Raw genomic sequence first — 27,785 nt, 5'->3', positions numbered from 1 at the left:
CAATTGTCTTAGTGTGTTTGGACCATTATAGTTTGCTGGTAATGTGGACACCAAGGAACTTGAAGCTCTCAACCTGCTTCACTGCAACCCCGTCGATGAGAATGGGGGCATACTCGGTCCTCCTTTTCCTGTAGTCCACAGTCATCTCCTTTGTCTTGATCACGTTGAGGGAGAGGTTGTTGTCCTGGCACCACACGGCCAGGTCTCTGACCACCTCCCTATAGGCTGTCTCTCCGTTGTTGGTTTTACTGGCCGTACGTACTACCCTCTGTAGCACCTTACGGTCAGATGCCGTGCAGTTGCCATACCAGGAGATGATGCAACCGGGTAGGATGCTCTCGGTGGTGCAGCTATAGACATTTTTGAGGGTCTGGGGACGCATGCCAAATATTTTCAGTCTCCTGATGGGGAAAGGTGTTGTTGTGCCCTTTTCACAACAATCTTGGTGTGTTTTGACCATGACAGTTTGTTGGTGGTGTGGACACCAAGGAACTTCAAACTCTCGACCTGCTCCAATACAGCCCCGTCGATGTGAATAGGGGCATGTTCGGCCCTCCTTTTCCTGTAGTCCACGATCAGCTACTATACTTGTGTAACTGATGTGAAATGGCTAGTTTCAATCGGTGACGTCACTCGCTCTGAGACCTTGGTTCCCCTTGCTCTGCAAGTGCCGTGGCTTTTGTGGCCGATGGGTAACAATGCTTTTCGGGTGTCAGTTGTCTATGTGTGCAGAGGGTCCCTGGTTCAAGCCCAGGTTGGGGTGAGGAGAGGGGTGGAAGCTATACTGTTACATTGATGCTGTTGACCCGGATCACTGGTGCTGCGGAAAAGGAGGAGGTCAAAAGGGGGGTGCCTGGAGTTGAGGCATTTGGCAGTGTGGAAAAACTCCAGATTTTTGTGGTCAGTCAATACGATGAACATGTGTTCCGCACCTTCCAGCCAGTGCCTCCGTTCCTCCAACGCCATCTTCACTGCGAGGAGCTCACAATTTCCCACATCGTAGTTTTTCTCCGTGGCTTTGAGATGATTGGAGAAGAAGGCGCAGGGATGTAGCTTCAGGTCCAGGGCAGAACTCTGGGACAGGACTTCCCCCACTCCTACATTAGATGCATAGGCCTCCACCACAAACTGATAGGAAGGGTCAGGATGAACCAGGATGGGAACAGTTGTGAAGCAATGTTTGAGGTCCTGGGACGCCCAGTCAGCAGCATGGGACCACGTGAATGCAACCTTGGGAGAGGTGAGTGCTGACAGGGGGGAAGCAAGGGTGCAGTAACCCAGGGTGAAGAGGAGATAGAAGTTGGCGAACCCCAGGAAACATTGCAGCTGCACCCTTTTTGAAGGCTGGAGCCAATCCCCCACCACTCTCACCTTCCCGGGATCCATCTGGACACTTCCAGCGGAGATGATGTACCCCAGAAAAGGGATGGTGGAGCGATGGAACTTGCTCTTCTCTGGCTTAACAAACAGCTAGTTTTCCAGGAGGCGTTGAAGAACCTGTTGGACGTAGAGTGCATGTTCTTGGGGGGAGCGGGAGAAGACGAGGATGTCATCAATGTTGATGACAGGCGCTCCCCCTGGAGTGGCTCGAAGGCCAAGGAGATGAGTGGTAGCGGATAGCAGTTCTTCACCGTTATGTCATTGAGTCCCAGTAGTCGCTGCACGTGTGTAGGGTCTTGTCCGTCTTCTCCACAAAGAAGAACCCTGCACTGGAGAGTACGAGGGATGTATAAAGCCTGCAGCTTGGGAGTCCCCATTGTAGGTGTCCATTACCTCGGTCTCTTGTCCCGACAGTGAGTACAGTCGTCACCGAGACGGAGTGGTGCTCGGGAGAAGGTTAATCCTGCAGTCATATGGTCGGTGCAGCGGAAGCAAAGTGGCCCAAGTCTTGTTGAACACCTCCCGAAGGTCCTGGTACTCCGCGGGAATTGCGGAGCGGTCTGGGGCACCTTCCAAGCCCCCTGAAAGACATCCCATGGCAGGTTGCACCAGTAGACCAGTTAATGAGGGGATTGTGTCGTTGGAGCCAAGAGAATCCCAATCCTTGGGAATCTGAGGAGACTTGATGAGCAGTAATTGAATAGTCTCGCTGTGATTCCCTGACACCCGTAGGTTGATGGGAGTGGTAAAATGAGTGACACGGCCTATAGAGAGCCCGTCCAACGCTCTAACATCCATGGGAGTGGAGAGGGGCTGAGTGAGGACGTTCAGCTCAGGAGCCAGGGTAGCGTCCAAAATAACTCTCATTGACCCCAGAGTCATCGGCCCCCGGCCCCGGAGAGATTTAGGCTGGTTTCCCCACAGCAGAATGGCATGAACAGGGGTGTGAGCAAGGGAAGCAGGAAAGTTCTCCCTATGGCCCACCAGAGAACTCACTCCTACCAGAGAGCCTGATCTTTTTAAAGGACAAGAGTGTTGTGTTGATCCTGTATTGCCATTCCGCTGGTTTTAGCCCAGCTCTATCTAGTTGCATGGGCTCGGGAAGCGGTGACTCAGCTGTCTTCGGCGACTCTCGGGGAAGGTCGGGAAGCCTCTGGTTCTCTCGGCAACGGGATCATCGGGAACCTCCGGGATGACTCAGAGGCAAGGTTGAATCCCTGAGCTTGTGAGCAAAGTCGAATTTCCTCTCCCTTCGTCATTCCTGTAGTCGCCCATCAATTCAGATGGTCAAAACCATGAGGGAATCGAGGTCTGTGGGTAACTCCCGAGCGCAAGCACGTCCTTGATCTCCTCCGAGACGCTGTGCAGGAACATACCGAACAATGCTTCCTGGTTCCATGCACTCTCCGCTGCCAATGTGCGTAATTCCACCGCATAGTCGGCCACACTACAGGAGTCCTGCCGAAGCTGGATTAGCTTCCAGGCAACTTCTCTTCCGGAAAACGGGGCTAAACAAATGTCTTCACCTCTCCCACGAACCCTCCAGACTAATGCATATGGGCGGCTGTTTTTCCTATACAGCAGTAGCCCAGGTGAGAGCCCTCCCGGACATCAGCGTGATGAGATAGGCTATCTTGGAGTGATCTGAGGTGAAGGAGGAGGGCTGAAGCTCAAAAATGATGGCACACTGAGCTAGAAATGCCCGACATTGAAGCGTTCCCGGGGGGGTAAGAGGGACTCCCGAGAAGGTGGAGTGACCGATGAGATGACGCTGCTAGCAGCTGGGTTACTGAGGGGCTGGTCATTGCGTTCAGCCAACATTTGGACCACACCATAAGGCCACGAAGAAGTTCCTCGGGAGGAGATGGCGTCGTGCAGCTGGCCCGGGTCTGCTGGGTCAGTCATGGCCGGTTTGAAGGTAAGACCCAGATTATGTCAAGTAACAATGTTTATTACAGCAACAGGGACAAAGGTACAGGACAGCAGGCTCAGGGTCAGGTCAGGCAGAGGTTGGTAATCCAGAGGTGGGGCAAAGGTACAGGGCAGCAGGAAGGCTCAGGGGCAGGCAGAGCGGGCAGGCAGGAGGGCTCAGAGACAGGACAGGCAAGGGTCGAAACCAGGAGGTTGAGAAAAAAAGAGACTGGGGAAAAGCATGAGCTGAGACAAAAAAATGCTGGTTGACTTCAAGCATAAAGATAGAAAACTGTATTTTTTTGTGAAGAATCAACAACAAGTGGGACACAATCATAAAGTGGAACGACATTTATTGGACATTTCAAACTTTTTTAACAAATCAAAAACGGAATAATTGGGCGTGCCAAATTATTCAGCCCCCTTTTAAGTTGATACTTTGTAGCGCCACCTTTTGCTGCGATTACAGCTGTAAGTCACTTGGGGTATGTCTCTATCAGTTTTGCACATCTAGAGACTGAAATTTTTTCCCATTCCTCCTTGCAAAACAGCTCGAGCTCAGTGAGGTTGGATGGAGAGCATTTGTGAACAGCAGTTTTCAGTTCTTTCCACAGATTCTCGATTGGATTCAGGTCTGGACTTTGACTTGGCCATTCTAACACCTGGATATGTTTATTTTTGAACCATTCCATTGTAGATTTTGCTTTATGTTTTGGATCATTGTCATGTTGGAAGACAAATCTCCGTCCCAGTCTCAGGTTTTTTGCAGACTCCATCAGGTTTTCTTCCAGAATGGTCCTGTATTTGGCTCCATCCATCTTCCCATCAATTTTAACCATCTTCCCTGTCCCTGCTGAAGAAAAGCAGGCCCAAACCATGATGCTGCCACCACCATGTTTGACAGTGGGGATGGTGTGTTCAGGGTGATGAGCTGTGTTGCTTTTACGCCAAACATAACGTTTTGCATTGTTGCCAAAAAGTTCAATTTTGGTTTCATCTGACCAGAGCACCTTCTTCCACATGTTTGGTGTGTTTCCCAGGTGGCTTGTGGCAAACTTTAAACAACACTTTTTATGGATATCTTTAAGAAATGGCTTTCTTCTTGCCACTCTTCCATAAAGGCCAGATTTGTGCAATATACGACTGATTGTTGTCCTATGGACAGAGTGTCCCAGACCACTGCCTCTTGGCTGCATCTCTGATCAGTCTTCTCCTTGTATGAGCTGAAAGTTTAGAGGGACGGCCAGGTCTTGGTAGATTTGCAGTGGTCTGATACTCCTTCCATTTCAATATTATCGCTTGCACAGTGCTCCTTGGGATGTTTAAAGCTTGGGAAATCTTTTTGTATCCAAATCCGGCTTTAAACTTCTTCACAACAGTATCTCGGACCTGCCTGGTGTGTTCCTTGTTCTTCATGATGCTCTCTGCGCTTTTAACGGACCTCTGAGACTATCACAGTGCAGGTGCATTTATACGGAGACTTGATTACACACAGGTGGATTGTATTTATCATCATTAGTCATTTAGGTCAACATTGGATCATTCAGAGATCCTCACTGAACTTCTGGAGAGAGTTTGCTGCACTGAAAGTAAAGGGGCTGAATAATTTTGCACGCCCAATTTTTCAGTTTTTGATTTGTTAAAAAACTTTGAAATATCCAATAAATGTCGTTCCACTTCATGATTGTGTCCCACTTGTTGTTGATTCTTCACAAAAAATACAGTTTTCTATCTTTATGTTTGAAGCCTGAAATGTGGCAAAAGGTTGCAAAGTTCAAGGGGGCCAAATACTTTTGCAAGGCACTGTACATTAAGTTACTTACAATGTGTTAGCCAATGCCCCAAGGATAATGTACATGTGATGCAGCATTATGACAACTCAGCAACACAATGGTAGGGATTAACTGAGTTGGTTTTGGGTCATTGGTAAGTAATTGTCTCAACGCAGCCTTGAAATGCGTGGACAGAGTCCAGGAGACAAGATGATTTGGATTGACTCCGTCAATCCTGTAGAGTATCTTCTGTTTCCAGAAGGTGTCAAAGTTATCGTTCACACCCGCAGCCCAACGATGGTACTGGACCTGAAATTATTGGCTGCTTTTTGGAATCTTTCAGCGCTAGAATCAGTTCTTTAAAATCAATTTTCAGAAGTTCCGAGCTAGCCCTCCTGATGTTGTTTGACCCCACATGACCCCACATGGACTGGTATCGAGGTCCTGAATAGGTGTAGGTGTGTGTGTGTGTTCACCATGTCTGTTAATTTTTCTCCCCCAGGCGGACATCCATCTCTGGGAACTGGAAGAGCAACACAGGATCAGCCATGCTGGAACAGGTGGCCATGACGGACAAGTGAGTCGCATCGGTCTGACTAATATTACAAGCAAGGTAGGGGTTAGGGTTATAGGTAGGGGTTAGGTTTAACAACTACTCATTCACCTTCTCATTATTTGTACTATTTTCTACATTGTAGAGGGTTAATGGTAGTGGTTAGGGTTAGGGTTATAGGTAAGGGTTAGGTTTAGGTTTAGGTTTATATTCATGAGTTAGGGTTATAGAGAGGAGTTAGTATTATATGAAGGGGTTAGGCTTAATGGTAGGGGTTAGGGTTATAGGTAAGGTTTAGGTTTAGGTTTATAGATATGTTTTAGGGTTATAGGGAGAGGTTAGGGTAATAGGTTAGGGTTATATGTAGGGGTTATAGGTAGCGGTTTGGTTTATATGTATGTAGGGTTAAGGGTTATAGGTAGGGGTTAGGGTTAGGGTTATAGGTAAGGGTTAGGGTTATATGTAGGGGTTATAAGTAGTGGTTAGGTTAATGGTAGGGGTTAGGGTTATAGGTAAGGGTTAGGGATATAGGTATGTAGGGTTAAGGGTTATAGGTAGGGGTTAGGGTTACAGCATGGGGTTAGGGTTATAGGTAGGGGATAGAGTTATAGGTAGGGGTTAGGGTTATTGGTCTGGGTTACAGTTGGTTATAGGGAGGGGTTAGGGTTATAGGAAAGGGTAGGGGTTAGGGTTATATGGAGGGGTTATGGTTATGGGGAGGAGTTAGGGTTATAGGGAGCTGTTGGGGTTATAGGGAGGGGTTAGAGTTATAGGGAGGGGTTAGGGTAATAGGTAGGGGTTAGGGTTATATGTAGGTGTTATGGTTTTGGTAGGGTTAGGATTGTAGGTAGGGGTTAGGGTTATAGGTAGTGTTAGGGTTCTAGGGAGGGGTTAGGGTTATAGGGAGTTGTTGGGGTTATAGGTAGGGGTTAGGGTTATAGGGAGGGGTTATGGTTATAGGGAGGGGTTATGGTTATAGGGAGGGGTTAGGGTTATAGGGAGGGGTTATGGTTATAGGGAGGGGTTATGGTTATAGGTAGGGGTTAGGGTTATATGTAGGTGTTATGGTTTTGGTAGGGTTAGGGTTACAGGTAGGGGTTAGGGTTAGGGTTGTAGGTAGGGGTTAGGGTTATAGGTAGTGTTAGGGTTCTAGGGAGGGGTTAGGGTTATAGGTAGGGTTTATGGTTATAGGTAGGGGTTAGGGTTATAGGTAGAGGTTAGGGTTAGGGTTCATGGTAGGGGTTAGGATTAGGGTTGTAGGTAGGGGTTATGGTTATAGGTAGGGGTTATGGTTATAGGTAGGGGTTAGGGTTATAGGTAGTGTTAGGGTTATAGGGAGGGGTTAGGGTTCATGGTAGGGGTTAGCTTTAGGGTTGTAGGTAGGGATAAGGGTTATAGGTAGGGATAAGGGTTATAGGTAGGGGTTAGGGTTATAGGTAGGGGTTAGGGTTATAGGTAGGGGTTAGGGTTATAGGTAGTGTTAGGGTTGTAGGTAGGGGTTATGGTTATGGTTAAAGGTAGGGGTTAGTGTTATAGCTAGTGTTGGGGTTATAGGGAGGGGTTTGGGTTCATGGTAGGGATTAGGGTTATAGATAGGGGTTATGGTTATATGTAGGGGTCAGGGTTATAGTGAGGGGTTATGGTTATAGGGAGGGATTAGGTTACAGGGAGGGATTAGGTTATAGGTAGGGGTTAGGGTTATAGGTAGGTGTTAGGGTTATAGGTAGTGTTAGGGTTATAGGTAGGGGTTATGGTTATGGTTATAGGTAGGGGTTATGGTTATGGGGGGGTTAGGGTTATAGGTAGGGGTTATGGTTATAGGTAGGGGTTATGGTTATAGGGAGGGTTAGGGTTATAGGGAGGGGTTAGGGTTATAGGGAGGCGTTAGGGTTATAGATAGGGGTTAGGGTTATAGGTAGGGGTTAGGGTTATAGGTAAGTGTTAGGGTTATAGGTAAGGGTTATGGTTATAGGTAGGGGTTAGGGTTATAGGTAGGGGTTATGGTTATAGGTAATGTTAGGGTTATAGGGAGGGTTAGGGTCATAGGGAGGGGTTAGGGTTCATGGTAGGGGTCAGGGTCAGGGTTATGGGGAGGGGTTACGGTTATATGTAGGGGTCAGGGTTATAGTGAGGTGTTATGGTTATTGGGAGGGATTAGGGTTACAGGGAGGGGTTCGGGTTATATGTAGGGGTTAGGGTTATATGTAGGGGTCAGGGTTATAGTGAGGGGTTATGGTTATTGGGAGGGATTAGGGTTATAGGGAGGGGTTGGGGTTATAGGGAGAGGCTAGAGTTAATGGTAGGGGTTAGGGTTATAGGTATATGTAGGGGTTACGGTTTTATCAACTCTACTATTCACTGAACAAGTCAATTATAGACAATGCTAGCAACACCACTCTACTCCTTTTAAAGATTCCCAATACAGAGAGATTTGCATTTCCCTCAAATCCTGGATGGTTACACTGACATTGTGATGTCTCTCTTCTGTCAGGAACAAGCTGTGGTTGTCTTTAGCTCTGTGGGCTAACCCTGTCTCTCTCGGGAACAAGCTGTGGTTGTCTTTAGCTCTGTGGGCTAACCCTGTCTCTCTCGGGAACAAGCTGTGGTTGTCTTTAGCTCTGTGGGCTAACCCTGTCTCTCTCAGGAACAAGCTGTGGTTGACTTTAACTCTGTGGGCTAACCCTGTCTCTCTCGGGAACAAGCTGTGCAAGCTGGAGGTTGACTTTAGCTCTGTGGGCTAACCCTGTCTCTCTCAGGAACAAGCTGTGGTTGTCTTTAACTCTGTGGGCTAACCCTGTCTCTCTCGGGAACAAGCTGTGGTTGACTTTTGCTCTGTGGGCTAACCCTGTCTCTCTCGGGAACAAGCTGTGGTTGTCTTTAGCTCTGTGGGCTAACCCTGTCTCTCTCGGGAACAAGCTGTGGTTGTCTTTAGCTCTGTGGGCTAACCCTGTCTCTCTCAGGAACAAGCTGTGGTTGTCTTTAATTCTGTGGGCTAACCCTGTCTCTCTCAGGAACAAGCTGTGGTTGTCTTTAGCTCTGTGGGCTAACCCTGTCTCTCTCAGGAACAAGCTGTGGTTGTCTTTAGCTCTGTGGGCTAAACCTGTCTCTCTCGGGAACAAGCTGTGGTTGTCTTTAACTCTGTGGGCTAACCCTTTCTCTCTCGGGAACAAGCTGTGGTTGACTTTAGCTCTGTGGGCTAACCCCGTCTCTCCTGACAGGTACAAGCAGTGGGTGGACATCTGCTCAGAGATCTTTGGAGGTCTTGAGATCTGTGCAGTCAAAGCCATCTGTGGAAAGGATGGGAAGGACTACATTACTGAGGTATGCTCTGATCTCTATAATATTGTCATTAAGATCCCATCAATTACCTGATATGTTACACATTCTATTTGTCTGTGGTGGTGTTCAGTAGAGCAATGAAGAGTTATGTAGTTAATTTTAGCTTGTATGTAATTGTTTAAAGTGTTTTTCCGTCTAAGTAGGTTTGGTATCAGGCTGACAGTAGGGCTGACAGTAGGTCTGGTAGTAGGGCTGTTAGTGGGACTAGTAGAGGTCGTTGGGCTGATAGAAGGTCCGGTAGTAGGGATGTTAGTGTTGATAGTGGGGCTTACTAGAGGTAGTAGGGCTGAGAGTTGTAGTCGGGCTGACAGTAGGGCCGACAGTTGGGCTGACGGTAGGTCTGGTAGTAGGTCTGATAGTGGGGCTAGTAGAGGTAGTAGGTCTCATAGTGGGGCTAGTAGAGGTAGTAGTGCTGATAGTAGGGTTAGTAGAGGTAGTAGAGATGATAGTGGGGTTAGTAGAGGTAGTAGGGCTGATAGTGGGACTAGTAGAGATGATAGTGGGGCTAGTAGAGGTAGTAGGGCTGATGGTAGGGTTAGTAGAGGTAGTAGGGCTGATAGTGGGGCTAGTATAGGTAGTAGAGCTGATAGTGGGGTGAGTAGAGGTAGCAAGGCTGATAGTGGGACTAGTAGAGGTAATAGCGCTGATAGTATGACTAGTATAGGTAGTAGGGCTGATTTGGGGTTAGTAGAGGTAGTAGGGCTGATAGTTGGACTAGTAGAGGTAGTAGGGCTGATAGTGGGACGAGGAGAGGTAGTAGTGCTGATAGTAGGGTTAGTAGAGGTAGTAGAGATGATAGTGGGGTTAGTAAAGGTAGTAGGGCTGATAGTGGGACTAGTAGAGATGATAGTGGGGCTAGTAGAGGTAATAGCGCTGATAGTATGACTAGTATACATTTACATTACATTTAAGTCATTTAGCAGACGCTCTTATCCAGAGCGACTTACAAATTGGTGCATTCACCTTATGACATCCAGTGGAACAGCCACTTTACAATAGTGCATCTAAATCTTTTAGGGGGCTGGGGGGTGAGAAGGATTACTTATCCTATCCTAGGTATTCCTTAAAGAGGTGGGGTTTCAGGTGTCTCCGGAAGGTGGTGATTGACTCCGCTGTCCTGGCGTCGTGAGGGAGTTTGTTCCACCATTGGGGGGCCAGAGCAGCGAACAGTTTTGACTGGGCTGAGCGGGAACTGTACTTCCTCAGTGGTAGGGAGGCGAGCAGGCCAGAGGTGGATGAACACAGTGCCCTTGTTTGGGTGTAGGGCCTGATCAGAGCCTGGAGGTGCTGGACTCCATGGCACCCCCACTATTAATTTAGCTGGACTCCATAGTACCCCCGCTATTAATTTTGCTGGACTGCCTAGTACCCCCACTATTAATTTTGCTGGACGACATAGCACCCCCCCCCCTAGTTATTTTGCTGGACTCCATAGTACCCCCACTATTTATTCTGCCGGACTCCATAGTACCCCCACTAGTTATTTTGCTGGACTCCATAGTACCCCACTAGTTATTTTGCTGGACTCCATATTACCCCCACTAGTTATTTTCCTGGACTCGATTGTACCCCCACAAGTTATTTTGCTGGACTCCATAGTACCCCCGCTATTAATTTCGCTGGACTCCCTAGTACCCCCACTATTTATTTTGCTGGACTCCATAGTACCCCACTAGTTATTTTGCTGGACTCCATAGTACCCCCGCTATTTATTTCACTGGACTCCCTAGTACCCCCACTATTTATTTTGCTGGACTCCATAGTACCCCCAATATTTATTCTGCCGGACTCCATGGTACCCTACTATTTATTCTGCCAGACTCCATAGTACCCCCACTAGTTATTTTGCTGGACTCCACAGTACCCCCACTAGTTATTTTGCTGGACTCCATAGTACCCCCGCTATTCATTTCACTGGACTCCCTTGTACCCACACTATTTATTTTAATGGACTCCATGGCACCCCCACTAGTTATTTTGCTGGACCCCATAGCACCCCCACTATTAATTTTAATGGACTCCATGGCACCCCCACTAGTTATTTTGCTGCTCCATATTACCCCCACTATTTATTCTGTCGGACTCCATGGTACCCCATGGTTTATTCTGCCGGAATCCCTAGTACTCCCACTAGTTATTTTGCTGGACTCCATAGTACCCCCACTAGTTATTTTTGCTGGACTCCCCCCGTTATTTTTCACTGGACTCCATAGTACCCCCACTTTTATTTTAATGGACTTCACCCCCACTTTTATTTTGGACTCCCTAGTACCCCACTAGTTATTTTGCTGGACTCCATAGTACCCCCACTAGTTATTTTGCTGGACTCCATAGTACCCCCGCTACTAGTTATTTTTTAATGGACTCCATAGGCACCCCCACTAGTTATTTTGCTGGACTCCATAGTACCCCCACTAGTTATTTTGCTGGACTCCATAGGACCCCCGCTATTAATTTCTCCCTTGTACCCCACACTATTTTTTAATGGACTCCATGGCACCCCCACTAGTTATTTTGCTGGACTCCATATACCCCCACTAGTTATTTTGCTGGAATCCATAGTACCCCCCACTAGTAATTTTGCCGTACCCCCCCCACTATTTATTCTGCCGGACTCCACAGTACCCCCACTTTATTTTGCTGGACTCCATTGCACCCCCACTAGTTATTTTGCTGGACTCCATAGTACCCCCACTAGTTATTTTGCTGGACTCCATAGTACCCCCACTAGTTATTTTGCTGGACTCCATAGGACCCCATATTAATTTCACTGGACTCCATAGTACCCCCACTAGTTATTTTTGCTGGACTCCATAGGACCCCACTAGTTATTTTGCTGGACTCCATAGTACCCCCACTAGTTATTTTGCTGGACTCCATAGTACCCCCATTAGTTATTTTGCTGAATCCATAGTACCCCCATAGTCATTTTGCCGTACTATAGTCATTTTAGTTATTTTGCCGGACTCCATAGTACCCCCCTAGTTATTTGCTGGACTCCATAGTACCCCCACTAGTTATTTTGTTGGACTCCATAGTCTTATTCTGCCGGACTCCATACATTTACTGTTTATTTTGTTTGGTTGATTCTAGTTCTAACTGATGTACAGTCGTGGCCAAAAGTTTTGAGAATGACACAAATATTCATTTTCACAAAGTCTGCTGCCTCAGTTTGTATGATGGCAATTTGCATATCCTGTCTTAGGATACACGTTCAGCTAGGGAACCCCACCACATTCCGCTGAAAAGGCAGCACGGGAAATTCAAAGATATATATTTTTAAATATGTAGCTTTCACATATTAGCAAGTCCAATACAGCAAATGAAAGATAAACATCTGGTTAATCTACCCATCGTGTCCGATTTAAAAATGCTTTACAGTGGAAACACAACATATGATTATGTTAGATCACCACCAAATCCAAAAACACAGCCATTTTTCCCAGCCAAAAATTGTCACAAAAGCAGAAATAGAGATAACATGAATCACTATCCTTTGATAATCTTTATCAGATGACACTCATAAGACATCATGTTACATGATATATTTATGTTTGTTCGATAATGTGCATATTTATATCCACAAATCTTGGTTTACATTGGGTCCATGTTCAGAAATGCCTCCAAAATATCCGGAGTAATTACAGAGCCACGTCATATAACAGAAATACTCATCATAAACTTTGATGAAAGATACATGTTTTACATATAATTAAAGATACACTTGTTCTTAATGCAACCGCTGTGTCAGATTTTTTTTTTTACTTTAGCAAAAAGCATACCATGCAATAGTCTGTGACGGCGCTCAAAAGTACACAACACTTCTCCGCCATGTTGGAGTCAACAGAAATACGAAATTACATCATAAATATTCCCTTACCTTTGATGATCTTTCATAGAATGCTGTGCCAGGAATCCCAGTTCCGTAATAAATCGTTGTTTTGTTCGATAATGTCCATTACTAGTGTACAATTAACTACTTTTGCTATCACGTTTAGTTCACATGTCCAAACGCTGGGGCATGTCCAGGTGAACTCGGACGAAAACTTCAAAAAGTTATATTCCAGGTCGAATAAACTGGTCATATTAAGTAGAGAATCAATCTTCAGGATGTTGTTATCATATACAGCGGGGCAAAAAAGTATTTAGTTAGCCACCAATTGTGCAAGTTCTCCCACTTAAAAAGATGAGAGAGGTCCTCTTCATTTTTGTCTACAGAGTAATGGAACGCATGGCGATATCATGAGTAATGCGCCTGACCAGGAACTGGCATTCTGCCAGACCACTGACTCAAATAGCTGCCATCCGGCCCCACATCACACTAGAGGCTTCATTCCACATTCTACTGACTGTTGACATCTAGTGGAAGGCGTAGAAAGTAAGAAAATATCCATATCTTACTGGGATGTGAATAGACGATGAGTTTAACATCAACCAGCCCCAGAATTTCCACTTCCTGTTTGGAAGTTTGCCTGCCATATGAGTTCTGTTATACTCACAGACATAATTCAAACAGTTTTAGAAACATCAGAGTATTTTCTATCCAATAGTAATAATAATATGCATATATTAGCAATCTAGGACAGAATATCAGTCTGTCCCTGATGTTTTTCCTGGAGAGAAGGGGCTTCTTTGCTGCCCTTCTTGACACCAGGCCATCCTCCAAAGTCTTTGCCTCACTGTGCGTGCAGATGCACTCACACCTGCCTGCTGTCATTCCTGAGCAAGCTCTGTACTGGTGGTGCCCCGATCCCGCATCTGAATCAACTTTAGGAGACAGTCCTGGCGCTTGCTGGACTTTCTTGGGCGCACTGAAGCCTTCTTCACAACAATTGAACCTCTCTCCTTGAAGTTCTTGATGATCCGATAAATGGTTGATTTAGGTGCAATCTTACTGGCAGCAATATCCTTGCCTGTGAAGCCCTTTTTGTGCAAAGCAATGATGACGGCACGTGTTTCCTTGCAGGTAACCATGATTGACAGAGGAAAAACAATGATTCCAAGCACCACCCTCCTTTTGAAGCTTGCAATCTGTTATTCGAACTCAATCAGCATGACAGAGTGATCTCCAGCCTTGTCCTCGTAAAACACTCACACCTGTGTTAACGAGAGAATCACTGACATGATGTCAGCTGGTCCTTTTGTGGCAGGGCTGAAATGCAGTGAAAATGGGATTCAGTTCATTTGAATGGCAAAGAGGGACTTTGCAATTAATTGCAATTCATCTGATCACTCTACATACCATTCTGGAGTATATATTTTTGGGATAGGTGGCAGCATTTTCACTTTGGATGAATTCCATGCCCATAGTGAACTGCATCCTACTCTGCAAAAGGTACAGGGATTGGACTGCTGAGGACTGGGGTAAAGTCATTTTCTCTGATGAATCCCCTTTTCGATTGTTAGGGGTATCTGGAAAAAAAGCTTGTCTGGAGGAGACAAGGAGAGCGCTACAGTAAAGCATCCTGAGACCATTCATGTGTGGGGTTGCTTCTCAGCCAAGGGAGTGGGCTCACTCACAATTTTGCCTAAGAACACAGCCATGAATAAAGAATGGTACCAACACATCCTCCGAGAGCAACTTCTCCCAACCGTCCAGGAACAGTTTGGTGACAAACGATGCCTTTTCCAGCATGATGGAGCACCTTGCCATAAGGCAAAAGTGATAACTAAGTGGCTCAGGAAACAAAACATTGAGATTTTGGGTTCATGGCCAGGAAACTCCCCAGACCTTAAACCCATTGAGAACTTGTGGTCAACTCCAAAGAGGCGGCTGGACAAACAAAATCAAATCAAAGTTTACAACAGGTATAGATAGACCTTGCACCGAATACAACAGGTGTAGACCTTGCAGTGAAATGCTGACTTACAGGCTCTAACCAATAGTGCAAAAAAGGTGTTAGGTGAACAATGGGTAAGTAAAGAAATAAAATAACAGTAAAAAGACAGGCTATATACAGTAGCGAGGCTATAAAAGTAGCGAGGCTACATACAGACACCGGTTGTCAGGCTGATTGAGGTAGTATGTCCATGTAGATATGGCCGCGCCCTCAGAGCATGCGCAGACCAGCTGGCCGGTGTGTTTACGGACATATTCAATCAATCCCTATACCAGTCTGCTGTTCCCACATGCTTCAAGAGGGCCACCATTGTTCCTGTTCCCAAGAAAGCTAAGGTAACTGAGCTAAACGACTACCACCCCGTAGCACTCACTTCCGTCATCATGAAGTGCTTTGAGAGACTAGTCAAGGACCATATCACCTCCCCTACCTGACACCCTAGACCCACTCCAATTTGCTTACCGCCCAAATAGGTCCACAGACGACGTAATCTCAACCACACTGCACACTGCCCTAACCCACCTGGACAAGAAGAATACCTATGTGAGAATGCTGTTCATCGACTACAGCTCGGCATTCAACACCATAATACCCTCCAAGCTCGTCATCAAGCTCGAGACCATGGGTCTCGACCCCGCCCTGTGCAACTGGGTACTGGACTTCCTGACGGGCCGCCCCCAGGTGGTGAGGGTAGGCAACAACATCTCCTCCCCGCTGATCCTCAACACGGGGGCCCCACAAGGGTCCGTCCTGAGCCCTCTCCTGTACTCCCTGTTCACCCACGACTGCGTGGCCACGCACGCCTCCAACTCAATCATCAAGTTTGCGGACGACACAACAGTGGTAGGCTTGATTACCAACAACGACGAGACGGCCTACAGGGAGGAGGTGAGGGCCCTCGGAGTGTGGTGTCAGGAAAATAACCTCACACTCAACGTCAACACAACTAAGGAGATGATTGTGGACTTCAGGAAACAGCAGAGGGAACACCCCCCTATCCACATCGATGGAACAGTGGTGGAGAGGGTAGCAAGTTTTAAGTTCCTTGGCATACACATCACAGAGAAACTGAATTGGTCCACTCACACTGACAGCGTCGTGAAGAAGGCGCAGCAGCGCCTCTTCAACCTCAGGAGGCTGAAGAAATTCGGCTTGTCACCAAAAGCACTCACAAACTTCTACAGATGCACAATCGAGAGCATCCTGGCGGGCTGTATCACCGCCTGGTACGGCAACTGCTCCGCCCTCAACCGTAAGGCTCTCCAGAGGGTAGTGAGGTCTGCACAACGCATCACCGGGGGCAAACTACCTGCCCTCCAGGACACCTACACCACCCTATGTTACAGGAAGGCCATAAAGATCATCAAGGACATCAACCACCCGAACCACTGCCTGTTCACCCCGCTATCATCCAGAAGGCGAGGTCAGTACAGGTGCATCAAAGCTGGGACCGAGAGACTGAAAAACAGCTTCTATCTCAAGGCCATCAGACTGTTAAACAGCCACCACTAACATTGAGTTGCTGCTGCCAACACACTGTCATTGACACTGACCCAACTCCAGCCACTTTAATAATGGGATTGATGGGAAATGATGTAAATATATCACTAGCCACTTTAAACAATGCTACCTTATATAATGTTACTTACCCTACTATTCATCTCATATGCATACGTATATACTGTACTCTACATCATCGACTGCATCCTTATGTAATACATGTATCACTAGCCACTTTAACTATGCCACTTTGTTTACTTTGTCTACATACTCATCTCATATGTATATACTGTACTCGATACCATCTACTGTATGCTGCTCTGTACCATCACTCATTCATATATCCTTATGTACATATTCTTTATCCCCTTACACTGTGTATAAGACAGTAGTTTTGGAATTGTTAGTTAGATTACTTGTTGGTTATCACTGCATTGTCGGAACGAGAAGCACAAGCATTTCGCTACACTCGCATTAACATCTGCTAACCATGTGTATGTGACAAATAAAATTTGATTTGATTTGATTTAAAGTGACTATGCGTATATGATTAACAGAGAGTAGCGCAAAAGAGGGGTTGGCGGGTGGTGGGTGGCGTAACACAATGCAGATTTGCCAGGTTAACCAATGTGCGGGAACACTGGTTGGTCAGCCCAAAACCCACAAATTCTGACAAACTCCAAGCATTGATTAGGCAAGAATGGGCTGCCATCAGTCAGGATGTGGCCCAGAAGTTAATTGACAGCATGCCAGGGTGGATTGCAGAGGTCTTGAAAACACTGTTGGTGTTTACATACTGGAGAGGGAATGCAAAACAACGACGCTGGACAGAGTGGATTTCAGTTGTAACAAAAGGCAGTTTATTGAGTCAAAAGATATCTTGTCCTGCAGATTTAACGTGCACGGACCTAGTCATTTGACTCAGTAAGGAGTCAGGTGAAAAGGGGCCTATACAGATGTTACAATAGTTTTTATACATTGAATAATGTAGGTACAGTCTTGTCGTGTCGCCTTCTGAATGGTCCCGAAAGGTTGGAGGCGGACCTGCTCTAGCCAGAGCAGGAGCCCCATTGGTGCACAGCAGAGTCTTCTGCTCTGGGCACCCGACCAGTAGAGGGGGGATGAAGTGTGTGTGTTTATGCAAGAAGGTATTTGTGTGTCAGGGGATCGTGAGGTAGTAGAACTGAGGGGGGCAGTTTTATGGCTGGGTGTGTGTGTTCGTGCGATGGGATGTCTGTGTGTCCTGGGGTCGTGAGATAAGAGAACTGAGGGGCAGTTTATGGTTGGGTATGTGTGTTTGTTCCTGTTTGGGCAGGGATACGTGCAATGTCTTGAGTCAGGCGGATTCGTTTGGCGCTGTATAATATATGAGCTATGTGTATGAATATATATATAACAACACTGCAAATATTGACTCTTTGCATCAACTTCATGTAATTGTCAATAAAATGCTTTTAATAACTATACCTCAGTATTCCATAGTAACATCTGACAAAAATATCTAAAGACACTGAAGCAGCAAACTTTGTGTAAATTAATATTTGTGTCATTCTTAACTTTTGGCCACGACTGTATACTGTGTCTTTGGGGAGCCAGGTTGGTTGTAGTTATAACTGCTGTATACTGTGCCTTTGGGTTTCCAGGTTGTGGGTTCCTCCATGCAGCTGATCGGAGAGCACCAGGCAGAGGACAGGCAGCTCATCTCTGATCTGGTGCTGACTAAGATGAACCAGGCTCAGCCAAGGACGGCCACTCGCTCTCCTGTCCAGAAACCGGTAAGGAAGCTATCACTGTCCTGTCCAGAGACCGGTAAGGAAGCTATCACTGTCCTGCCCAGAGACCGGTAAGGAAGCTATCACTGTCCTGTCCAGAGACCGGTAAGGAGGCGATCACTGTCCTTTCCAGAGACCGGTAAGGAAGCTATCACTGTCCTGTCCAGAGACCGGTAAGGAAGCTATCACTGTCCTGTCCAGAGACCGGTAAGGAGGCGATCACTGTCCTTTCCAGAGACCGGTAAGGAAGCTATCACTGTCCTGTCCAGAGACCGGTAAGGAAGCTATCACTGTCCTGTCCAGGGACCGGTAAGGAAGCTATCACTGTCCTGTCCAGGGACCGGTAAGGAAGCTATCACTGTCCTGTCCAGAGACCGGTAAGGAAGCTATCATTGTCCTGTCCAGAGACCGGTAAGGAAGCTAGCACTGTCCTGTCCAGGGACCGGTAAGGAAGCTATCACTGTCCTGTCCAGGGACCGGTAAGGAAGCTATCACTGTCCTGTCCAGAGACCGGTAAGGAAGCTATCACTGTCCTGTCCAGAGACCGGTAAGGAAGCTAGCACTGTCCTGTCCAGGGACCGGTAAGGAAGCTATCACTGTCCTGTCCAGAGACCGGTAAGGAAGCTAGCACTGTCCTGTCCAGGGACCGGTAAGGAAGCTATCACTGTCCTGTCCAGAGACCGATAAGGAAGCAATCACTACTGTGTATCTGCATCCCTCAGTAGACACTATATCTGAGTTGCAGGTTAAAGATGTGAGGAGTGAAATGGAGATGAAGTTTGATCTTTGCTGTCATGTTGTTTTCAGAACAGTTTGTCTTCGCTCACGGCGCCCCCTGGTGGGGAGACTCATTATCGGCCCTTCCTCATTGTACATTCTGTCATGTTTATCTTTATATGTCAACAGCCTTATATGTTACAGTTTTTCTCAATTACTTGAGCACATTTGTCCAATCAGAATTCACTTTTTGAAAACTAGTAACACGCAGCCCCAAACTGAAACACGGTGGCCAAAATAACCCACTTAATTTGCAAATTGCATTACACCCCTATAGTCGATGTCTGGACTCCCGCAAAAATCAAATTAGCATAATACAACAATTCCCATAAAAATCTGTCAGTTTAAGCTAGAGATATTAGTTTTTTTCAATTGGATGTGTCTCAATCCACCACATCTGCCGATGTCACACTTCCACGGTAAAAGTTGTGTTTGTCAGACCATGAGACATCGCACAAAATCGTCTGTAGCGTCCGAATGGTTTGGCCTACATTTTGCTATAAGACCACTACAAGCGTGTGAAGTTGGTACAGCCGATCTGCCAATTTCTGTCTGTAGCATATGAACAGATTGAGCTACACCAGTTTGAGCTTTTCCCTCTGTGGAAAGGTGAGACTCTCACAAACACATAGTTTGTTTTGCTCTAGGATGCCCACAGGCCTCACAACACTCATCTGAAGGTCCCCCAGTACCAGTTGAATAAAATTAATGGAAGTATACAGTGCCTTTGGAAAGTTTTCAGACCCCTTGACTTTTTCCATGTTTTGTTACGTTACAGCCTTATTCTAAAATTGATGAGGGGAAAAAACAATTTACTCAATCTACACACAATACCCCATAATGACAAAGCAAAAACTGATTTTTTAAAATGTTTGCTAATTTATAAAATAAACAAACCCGGAAATAACCCATTTACATAAGTATTCAGACCCTTTACTGAGTACTTTGATGAATCACCTTTGGCAGCAAATACAGCATCGGGTCTTCTTGGGTATGACGCTACAAGCTTGGCACACCTGTATTTGGGGAGTTTCTCCCATTATCTCAAGCTCTGTCAGGTTGGATAAGGAGCTTTACTGCACAGCTATTCAGGTCTCTCCTGAAATGTCCGGGCTTTGGCTGGGCCACTCAGGACATTCAGAGACTTGTCCCGAAAGCACCCCTGTGGTGTCTTGGCTGTGTGCTTAGGGTTGTTGTCCTGTTGGAAGGTGAACATTCGCCTCCGTTCATCTTTGCCTCGATCCTGACTAGTCTCCCAGTCACCGCCGCTGAAAAACGTCCCCACAGCATGATGCTTCCACCACCATGCTTCACCATAGGGATGGTGCCACCACCATGTTTCACCGTAGGGATGCTTCCACCACCATGTTTCACCGTAGGGATGCTTCCACCACCATGTTTCACCGTAGGGATGCTTCCACCACCATGTTTCACCGTAGGGATGCTTCCACCACCATGTTTCACCGTAGGGATGCTTCCACCACCATGTTTCACCGTAGGGATGCTTCCACCACCATGTTTCACCGTAGGGATGCTTCCACCACCATGTTTCACCGTAGGGATGCTTCCACCACCATGTTTCACCGTAGGGATGCTTCCACCACCATGTTTCACCGTAGGGATGGTGCCACCACCATGTTTCACCGTAGGGATGGTGCCAGATTTCCTCCAGATGTGATGCTTGGCATTCAGGCCAAAGAGTTCAATCTTGGTTTCATCAGACCAGAGAATCTTACTTCTCATGGTCTGAGAGTCCTTTAGGTGCCTTTTGGCAAACTCCAAGTGGGCTGTCATGGGCCTTTTACTGAGTAGTGGCTTCCGTCTGGCCACTCTACCATAAAGGCCTAATTGGTGGAGTGCTGCAGAGATGTTTGTCCTTCTGGAAACTTTTCCCATCTCCACAGAGGAACTCTAGAGCTCTGTCAAAGTGACCATGATCACCTCTCTGACCAAGGCCCTTCTCCCCCGAATGCTCAGTTTGGCTGAGTGGCCAGCTTTAGGAAGAATCTTGGTGGTTCCAAACTTCTTCCATTTAAGATTGATGGAGAACACTGTGTTCTTGGAGACCTTCAATGCTGCAGATATTTAGTACCCTTCACCAAATCTGTGCCTCGACAAAATCCTGTCTCGGAGCTCTACAGACAATTCCTTCCACCTCAAGTCTTGGTTTTTGCTCTGACATGCACTGTCAACTGTGGGACCTTATATAGACCGATATGTGCCTTTCAAAATCATGTCCAATCAATGAAATGTATGACAGGTGGACTCCAATCAAGTTGAAGTTGATACTGAATACTTTATACTATTATACTAATACTATTTTTGTTTTTTAAATTGAATCCATTTGCCAAAATTTCTAAAACCCTCTTTCCCTTTTGTCATTATGGGGTATTGTGTTAAGATTGATGAGGTTTTTTTTATTTAATCAATTTTAGAATAAAACTGTAACACAACAAAATGTTGAAAATAATCAAGGGGTCTGAATACTTTATATATGTATATGGATACTGCTGAGTGCCAAAAAAATGGGGTTTAATAAATGTAAAAAGAACGAACAAATGTTTCTTGGTCTTTCTTATATCTCTCAGATATAGGAAAGACACTTCAGAACAAACTTCCTTTAGATTTTTTTGGGGGGGCTAGCTGTTCCATGTAGCGAATATAAACTATTCACTGTGTTTGTATGGGCTAATAGCAGTAAGGCCCCAAAAATGTTTTCATCAAATATATACAGTACCGGTCAAAAGTTTGGACACACCTACTCATTCAAGGGTTTTTCTTTATTTGTACTATTTTCTACATTGTAGAATAATTATGAAGACATCAAAACTATGAAATAACACATATGCAATCATGTAGTAACCAAAATAGTGGTAAACCCTTTGCCTTGATGACAGCTTTGCACACTCGTGGCATTCTCTCAACCAGCTTCACATGGAATGCTTTTACAACAGTATTGAAGGAGTTCACACATATGCTAAACACTTGTTGGCTGCTTTTCCTTCACTCTGCGGTCCAACTGATCCCAAACCATCTCAATCTCAATCTCAATCACTGCCTCATCGCCTGTATCCGCCACGGAGCCGCAGTCAAACGACCACCCTCATCACTGTCAAACGCTCCCTAAAACACTTCTGTGAGCAGGCCTTTCTAATCGACCTGGCCCGTGTATCCTGGAAGGACATTGACCTCATCCCGTCAGTTGAGGATGCCTGGTCATTCTTTAAAAGTAACTTCCTCACCATTTTAGATAAGCATGCTCCGTTCAAAAAATGCAGAACCAAGAACAGATACAGCCCTTGGTTCACTCCAGACCTGACTGCCCTCGACCAGCACAAAAACATCCTGTGGCGGACTGCAATAGCATCGAATAGCCCCCGTGATATGCAACTGTTCAGGGAAGTCAGGAACCAATACACGCAGTCAGTCAGGAAAGCTAAGGCCAGCTTCTTCAGGCAGAAGTTTGCATCCTGTAGCTCCAACTCCAAAAAGTTCTGGGACACTGTGAAGTCCATGGAGAACAAGAGCACCTCCTCCCAGCTGCCCACTGCACTGAGGCTAGGAAACACGGTCTCCACCGATAAATCCATGATTATCGAAAACTTCAATAAGCACTTCTCAACGGCTGGCCATGCCTTCCGCCTGGCTACTCCAACCTCGGCCAACAGCTCCGCCCCCCGTAGTTCCTCACCCAAGCCTCTCCAGGTTCTCCTTTACCCAAATCCAGATAGCAGATGTTCTGAAAGAGTTGCAAAACCTGGACCCGTACAAATCAGCTGGGCTTGACAATCTGGACCCGCTATTTCTGAAACTATCTGCCGCCATTGTCGCAACCCCTATTACCAGCCTGTTCAACCTCTCTTTCATATCGTCTGAGATCCCCAAGGATTGGAAAGCTGCCGCAGTCATCCCCCTCTTCAAAGGGGGAGACACCCTGGACCCAAACTGCTATAGACCTATATCCATCCTGCCCTGCCTATCTAAGGTCTTCGAAAGCCAAGTCAACAAACAGGTCACTGACCATCTCGAATCCCACCGTACCTTCTCCGCTGTGCAATCTGGTTTCCGAGCCGGTCACGGGTGCACCTCAGCCACACTCAAGGTACTAAATGATATCATAACCGCCATCGATAAAAGACAGTACTGTGCAGCCGTCTTCATCGACCTCGCCAAGGCTTTCGACTCTGTCAATCACCAAATTCTTATCGGCAGACTCAACAGCCTCGGTTTTTCGGATGACTGCCTTGCCTGGTTCACCAATTACTTTGCAGACAGAGTTCAGTGTGTCAAATCAGAGGGCATGCTGTCCGGTCCTCTGGCAGTCTCTATGGGGGTGCCACAGGGTTCAATTCTCGGGCCGACTCTTTTCTCTGTATTTCAATGATGTTGCTCTTGCTGCGGGCGATTCCCTGATCCACCTCTACGCAGACGACACCATTCTATATACTTTCGGCCCGTCATTGGACACTGTGCTATCCAACCTCCAAACGAGCTTCAATGCCATACAGCACTCCTTCCGTGGCCTCCAACTGCTCTTAAACGCGAGTAAAACCAAATGCATGCTTTTCAACCGATCGCTGCCTGCACCCGCATGCCCGACTAGCATCACCACCCTGGATGGTTCCAACCTTGAATATGTGGACATCTATAAGTACCTAGGTGTCTGGCTAGACTGCAAACTCTCCTTCCAGACTCACATCAAACATCTCCAATCAAAAATCAAATCCAGAGTCGGCTTTCTATTCCGCAACAAAGCCTCCTTCACTCACGCTGCCAAGCTTACCCTAGTAAAACTGACTATCCTACCGATCCTCGACTTCGGCGATGTCATCTACAAAATGGCTTCCAACACTCTACTCAGCAAACTGGATGCAGTCTATCACAGTAGTGCCATCCGTTTTGTCACTAAAGCACCTTATACCACCCACCACTGCGACTTGTATGCTCTAGTCGGCTGGCCCTCACTACATATTCGTCGCCAGACCCACTGGCTCCAGGTCATCTACAAGTCCATGCTAGGTAAAGCTCCGCCTTATCTCAGTTCACTGGTCACGATGGCAACACCCATCCGTAGCACGCGCTCCAGCAGGTGTATCTCACTGATCATCCCTAAAGCCAACACCTCATTTGGCCGCCTTTCGTTCCAGTACTCTGCTGCCTGTGACTGGAACGAATTGCAAAATCGCTGAAGTTGGAGACTTTTATCTCCCTCTCCAACTTCAAACATCAGCTATCCGAGCAGCTAACCGATCGCTGCAGCTGTACATAGTCTATAGGTAAATAGCTCACCCTTTTTCACCTACCTCATTCCCATACTGTTTTTATACTGTTTTTATTTATTTACTTTTCTGCTCTTTTGCACACCAATATCTCTACCTGTACATGCCCATCTGATCATTTATCACTCCAGTGTTAATCTGCAAAATTGTATTATTCGCCTACCTCCTCATGCCTTTTGCACACATTGTATATAGACTGCCCATTTTTTTCTACTGTGTTATTGACTTGCTAATTGTTTACTCCATGTGTAACTCTGTGTTGTCTGTTCACACTGCTATGCTTTATCTTGGCCAGGTCGCAGTTGCAAATGAGAACTTGTTCTCAACTAGCCTACCTGGTTAAATAAAGGTGAAATAAAATTTAAAAAAATTGGGTTGATGTTGGGGGATTGTGGGGGTCAGGTCATCTGAGGCAAAACTCCATTACTCTCTTTCTTGGTCAAATAGCCCTTACACAGTCTGAAGGTGTGTTGTGTCATTGTCTTCTTGAAAAACAAATGTCAAAAATGTCAAAAACAAATAGTCCCACTAAGAATAAACCAGATGGGATGGCGTATCGGTGCAGAATGCTGTGGCAGCCATGCTGGTTAAGTGTGCCTTACATTCCAAATAAATCACAGACAGTGTCACCAGCAAAGCACCCCCACACCATCACACCTCCTCCTCCATGCTTCACGGTGGGAACCACACATGCAGAGATCATCCGTTCACCTACTCTACATCTCACAAAGACATGGTGGTTGGAACCAAAAATCTCAAATTTGGACTCATCAGACCAAAGGACCGATTTCCACCAATCTAATGTCCATTGCTCATGTTTCTTGAGAGGTTGAGATGTGTCTGTCACTAGAACTCTGTAAAGCATTTATTTGGGCTGCAATTTCTCAGGCTGATAACTCTAATGAACTTGTCCTCTTCAGCAGAGGTAACTCTGGGTCTTCCTTTATTGTGGCGGTTCTCATGAGAGCCAGTTTCATCATAGCGCTTGATCGTTTTTGCGACTGCACCTGAAGAAACTTTAAAAGTTTTAGAAATTTTCCACATTGACTGACCTTCATGTCTTAAAGTGATGATGGACTGTTGTTTCTCTTTGGTTATTTGAGCTGTTCTTGACCTAATATGGACTTGGTCTTTTGCCAAATAGGGCTATCTTCTGTATACCACCCCTACCTTGGTACAACCAACTGATTGACTCAAACAAATTTAAGAAGGATAGAAATTCCACAAATTAACTTCGAACAAGGCACATCTGTTAATTGAAATGCTTCCAGGTGACTATCTCATGAAACTGGCTGAGAAAATGCCAAGAATGTGCAAAGCTGTCATCAAGGCAAAGGGTGGCTACTTTGAAGCATCTCAAATATAAATTATTTTTTGATTTGTTAAACACTCTTTTGGTAAACTACATGTGTTTTTTCATAGTTTTGATGTCTTCACTATTATTCTACAATGTAGAAAATTATGAAAAAAAAAGAAAACGAGTAGGAAAATGAGTAGGTGTGTCCAAACTTTTGACTGGTACTGTATGTGTATATATATATTTATAGTTCACAGGATTTTAAAAATCAAACAGCTAAATTATCCTTGGTATGACCTTATTAAAACAATTCCATATAGCTTAGTATATAATTATAGTATGCACCATAATAGGTACAAATATTATTATATTATTTTTTCCTAAAATGATTTGACCAAAGATGACCAATGCAGAAAGAATGTCACTAAAGAGCATGAATATCCAGAAACAAAAGGCTTTTCTTGAACGTTTTCCATTTGAACTTAGAGCTGAACATTCTTCCTCTATGGGCCCCTCTATCTCTCCTTTGTCCTTGCCCTTGGCATCTTACTTGGTCCATTCTTGCAAAAAGAAATTCAGAGGTGGCCTCTTTTATGCATGAATAAGGTCTAATTGAACAATAAGTTTTGCACATGAAGAGAAGAAGAGCTTCACATTCATGGGAGTAATTTGTATCAGCTTTAGTGTTTGCATTGTGTGTGAAAGCAATGAGAAATTGCTTACACTTTAGCTAAAAATAATACTGTTGTGCTCATTAGGTTCTGATGGGGATCAAGTGGACCCCAGTTCATTAAAAGTGTCTTAGCAATCCAGAAAAATGTAAATATGTGTTACAGCTGTCACAGACCTGTATTGTACTGCTGATTATGTTGCTGATACCTGAGCTATTCTACCATGTAACTATAACCGTGCTACCTGATACCTGAGCTATTCCACCATGTAACTATACCCATGCTACCTGATACCTAAGCTATTCCACCATGTAACTATACCCGTGCTACCTGATACCTGAGCTATTCCACCATGTAACTATACCCGTGCTACCTGATACCTAAGCTATTCCACCATGTAACTATACCCGTGCTACCTGTCATGATGTATGTCTATGTCTCTGTCTGTTTCAGAGGGAAGTGGCAGAGCCAACCAAGAACCCCGGACAGTGGCGCCAATCTCAAGGTTGTTTACATTACATCCTAGACCGTAATGGTGTTACTGTAGAAACCAGTCAAGTTCAGGTCAAGTGATTGGCCAGTTAGAAATCTCAGGCTGGCCTCCTGAGTGGCACAGTGGTCAAATGAACTGCATCGCAGTGCTTGGGGCATCACTACAGACCCGGGATTGATCCCAGGCTGGCCATGACCGGGAGACCCATGAGGCGGCGCACAATTGGCCCAGCGTCGCCCTGGTTAGGCGATGGTTTGGCCGGCCGGGATGTCCTTGTCCCGTCGGGCTCTAGCGACTCCTTGCGGCGGGCCAGACGCATGCAAGCTGACTTCGGTCACCAGGTGTACGTGTTTCCTGCGACACATTGGTAAGCTGGCTTGCAGTTTAAGCGAGGAGTGTGTAAAGAAGTAGTGCGGCTTGGCAGGGTCGTGTTTCGGAAGACGCACACAAAAGTGCACTGTATACTGTATGTAACTGTTATGAATTTTGTGTTGTCCATTTGTTGTCTACTGTATTAAAACGTCACTTTAAACATGTACATGTTACTGCAACAAAATGTCCTCATGGGGATTATAAGCAAAGTAAAGAAAGAGCCATAAATGTTTAAGCCATCTGAAATATTTCTATGAGAATTAGAAAGCAACTTACATTTAGGTTTTCCTGCATTAAGTACCAATTTTAAATCAACCAGGATTTTCTGCAAGGCAACCAAATCCGATTTCAGCGTAACGTAACCTGGTCAGCGATAAGGGCAATAGCGTACATAGCAGTGTAATCTGCATACAGATGAATGTTACAGGTTTTTGCAGATAGACTGACATTATTTTTCTATTAGTAAAGAGGACAGGTCCCAAAATCGATCACTGCAAATCAAATCAAATGCTATTTTATTTGTCACATACACATACAGCAGATGTTAATGCGAGTGTAGCGAAATGTTTGTGCTTCTAGTTCCGACAATGCAGTAATAACCAACGAGTAATCTAGCTAACAATTCAAAAACTACTACCTTATACACACAAGTGTAAAGGGATAAAGAATATGTACATAAAGCTATATGAATGAGTGATGGTACAGAGCGGCATAGGCAAGATGCAGTAGATGGTATCGAGTACAGTATATACATATGAGATGAGTATGTAAACAAAGTGGCATAGTTTAAAGTGGCTAGTGATACATGTATTACATAAAGATGTAGTAG

At 45.7% G+C, this 27,785-nt stretch overlaps 1 protein-coding gene across 1 annotated transcript in view; it reads left to right on the top strand.

Moving 5' to 3' along the window:
* The window catches only part of LOC118389593 (synapsin-1-like), a gene marked incomplete at its 5' end in the record, with an annotated part of 57,948 nt that overhangs the window by 11,170 nt on the left and 18,993 nt on the right, over nt 1-27,785 (top strand). The window contains 4 exons of the mRNA XM_052510269.1: nt 5,566-5,640; nt 8,835-8,937; nt 17,939-18,070; nt 26,545-26,596. Coding sequence (XP_052366229.1) covers nt 5,566-5,640; nt 8,835-8,937; nt 17,939-18,070; nt 26,545-26,596 — 362 coding nt within the window. The remainder of the gene's footprint in view (nt 1-5,565; nt 5,641-8,834; nt 8,938-17,938; nt 18,071-26,544; nt 26,597-27,785) is intronic.

This window comes from Oncorhynchus keta, unplaced genomic scaffold (assembly GCF_023373465.1).
Source record: "Oncorhynchus keta strain PuntledgeMale-10-30-2019 unplaced genomic scaffold, Oket_V2 Un_contig_5523_pilon_pilon, whole genome shotgun sequence".
Taxonomy (NCBI): domain Eukaryota; kingdom Metazoa; phylum Chordata; class Actinopteri; order Salmoniformes; family Salmonidae; genus Oncorhynchus; species Oncorhynchus keta.
The sequence above is the reverse complement of the archived record's forward strand: the minus strand, read 5'-3'. Positions and strand labels throughout refer to the sequence as shown.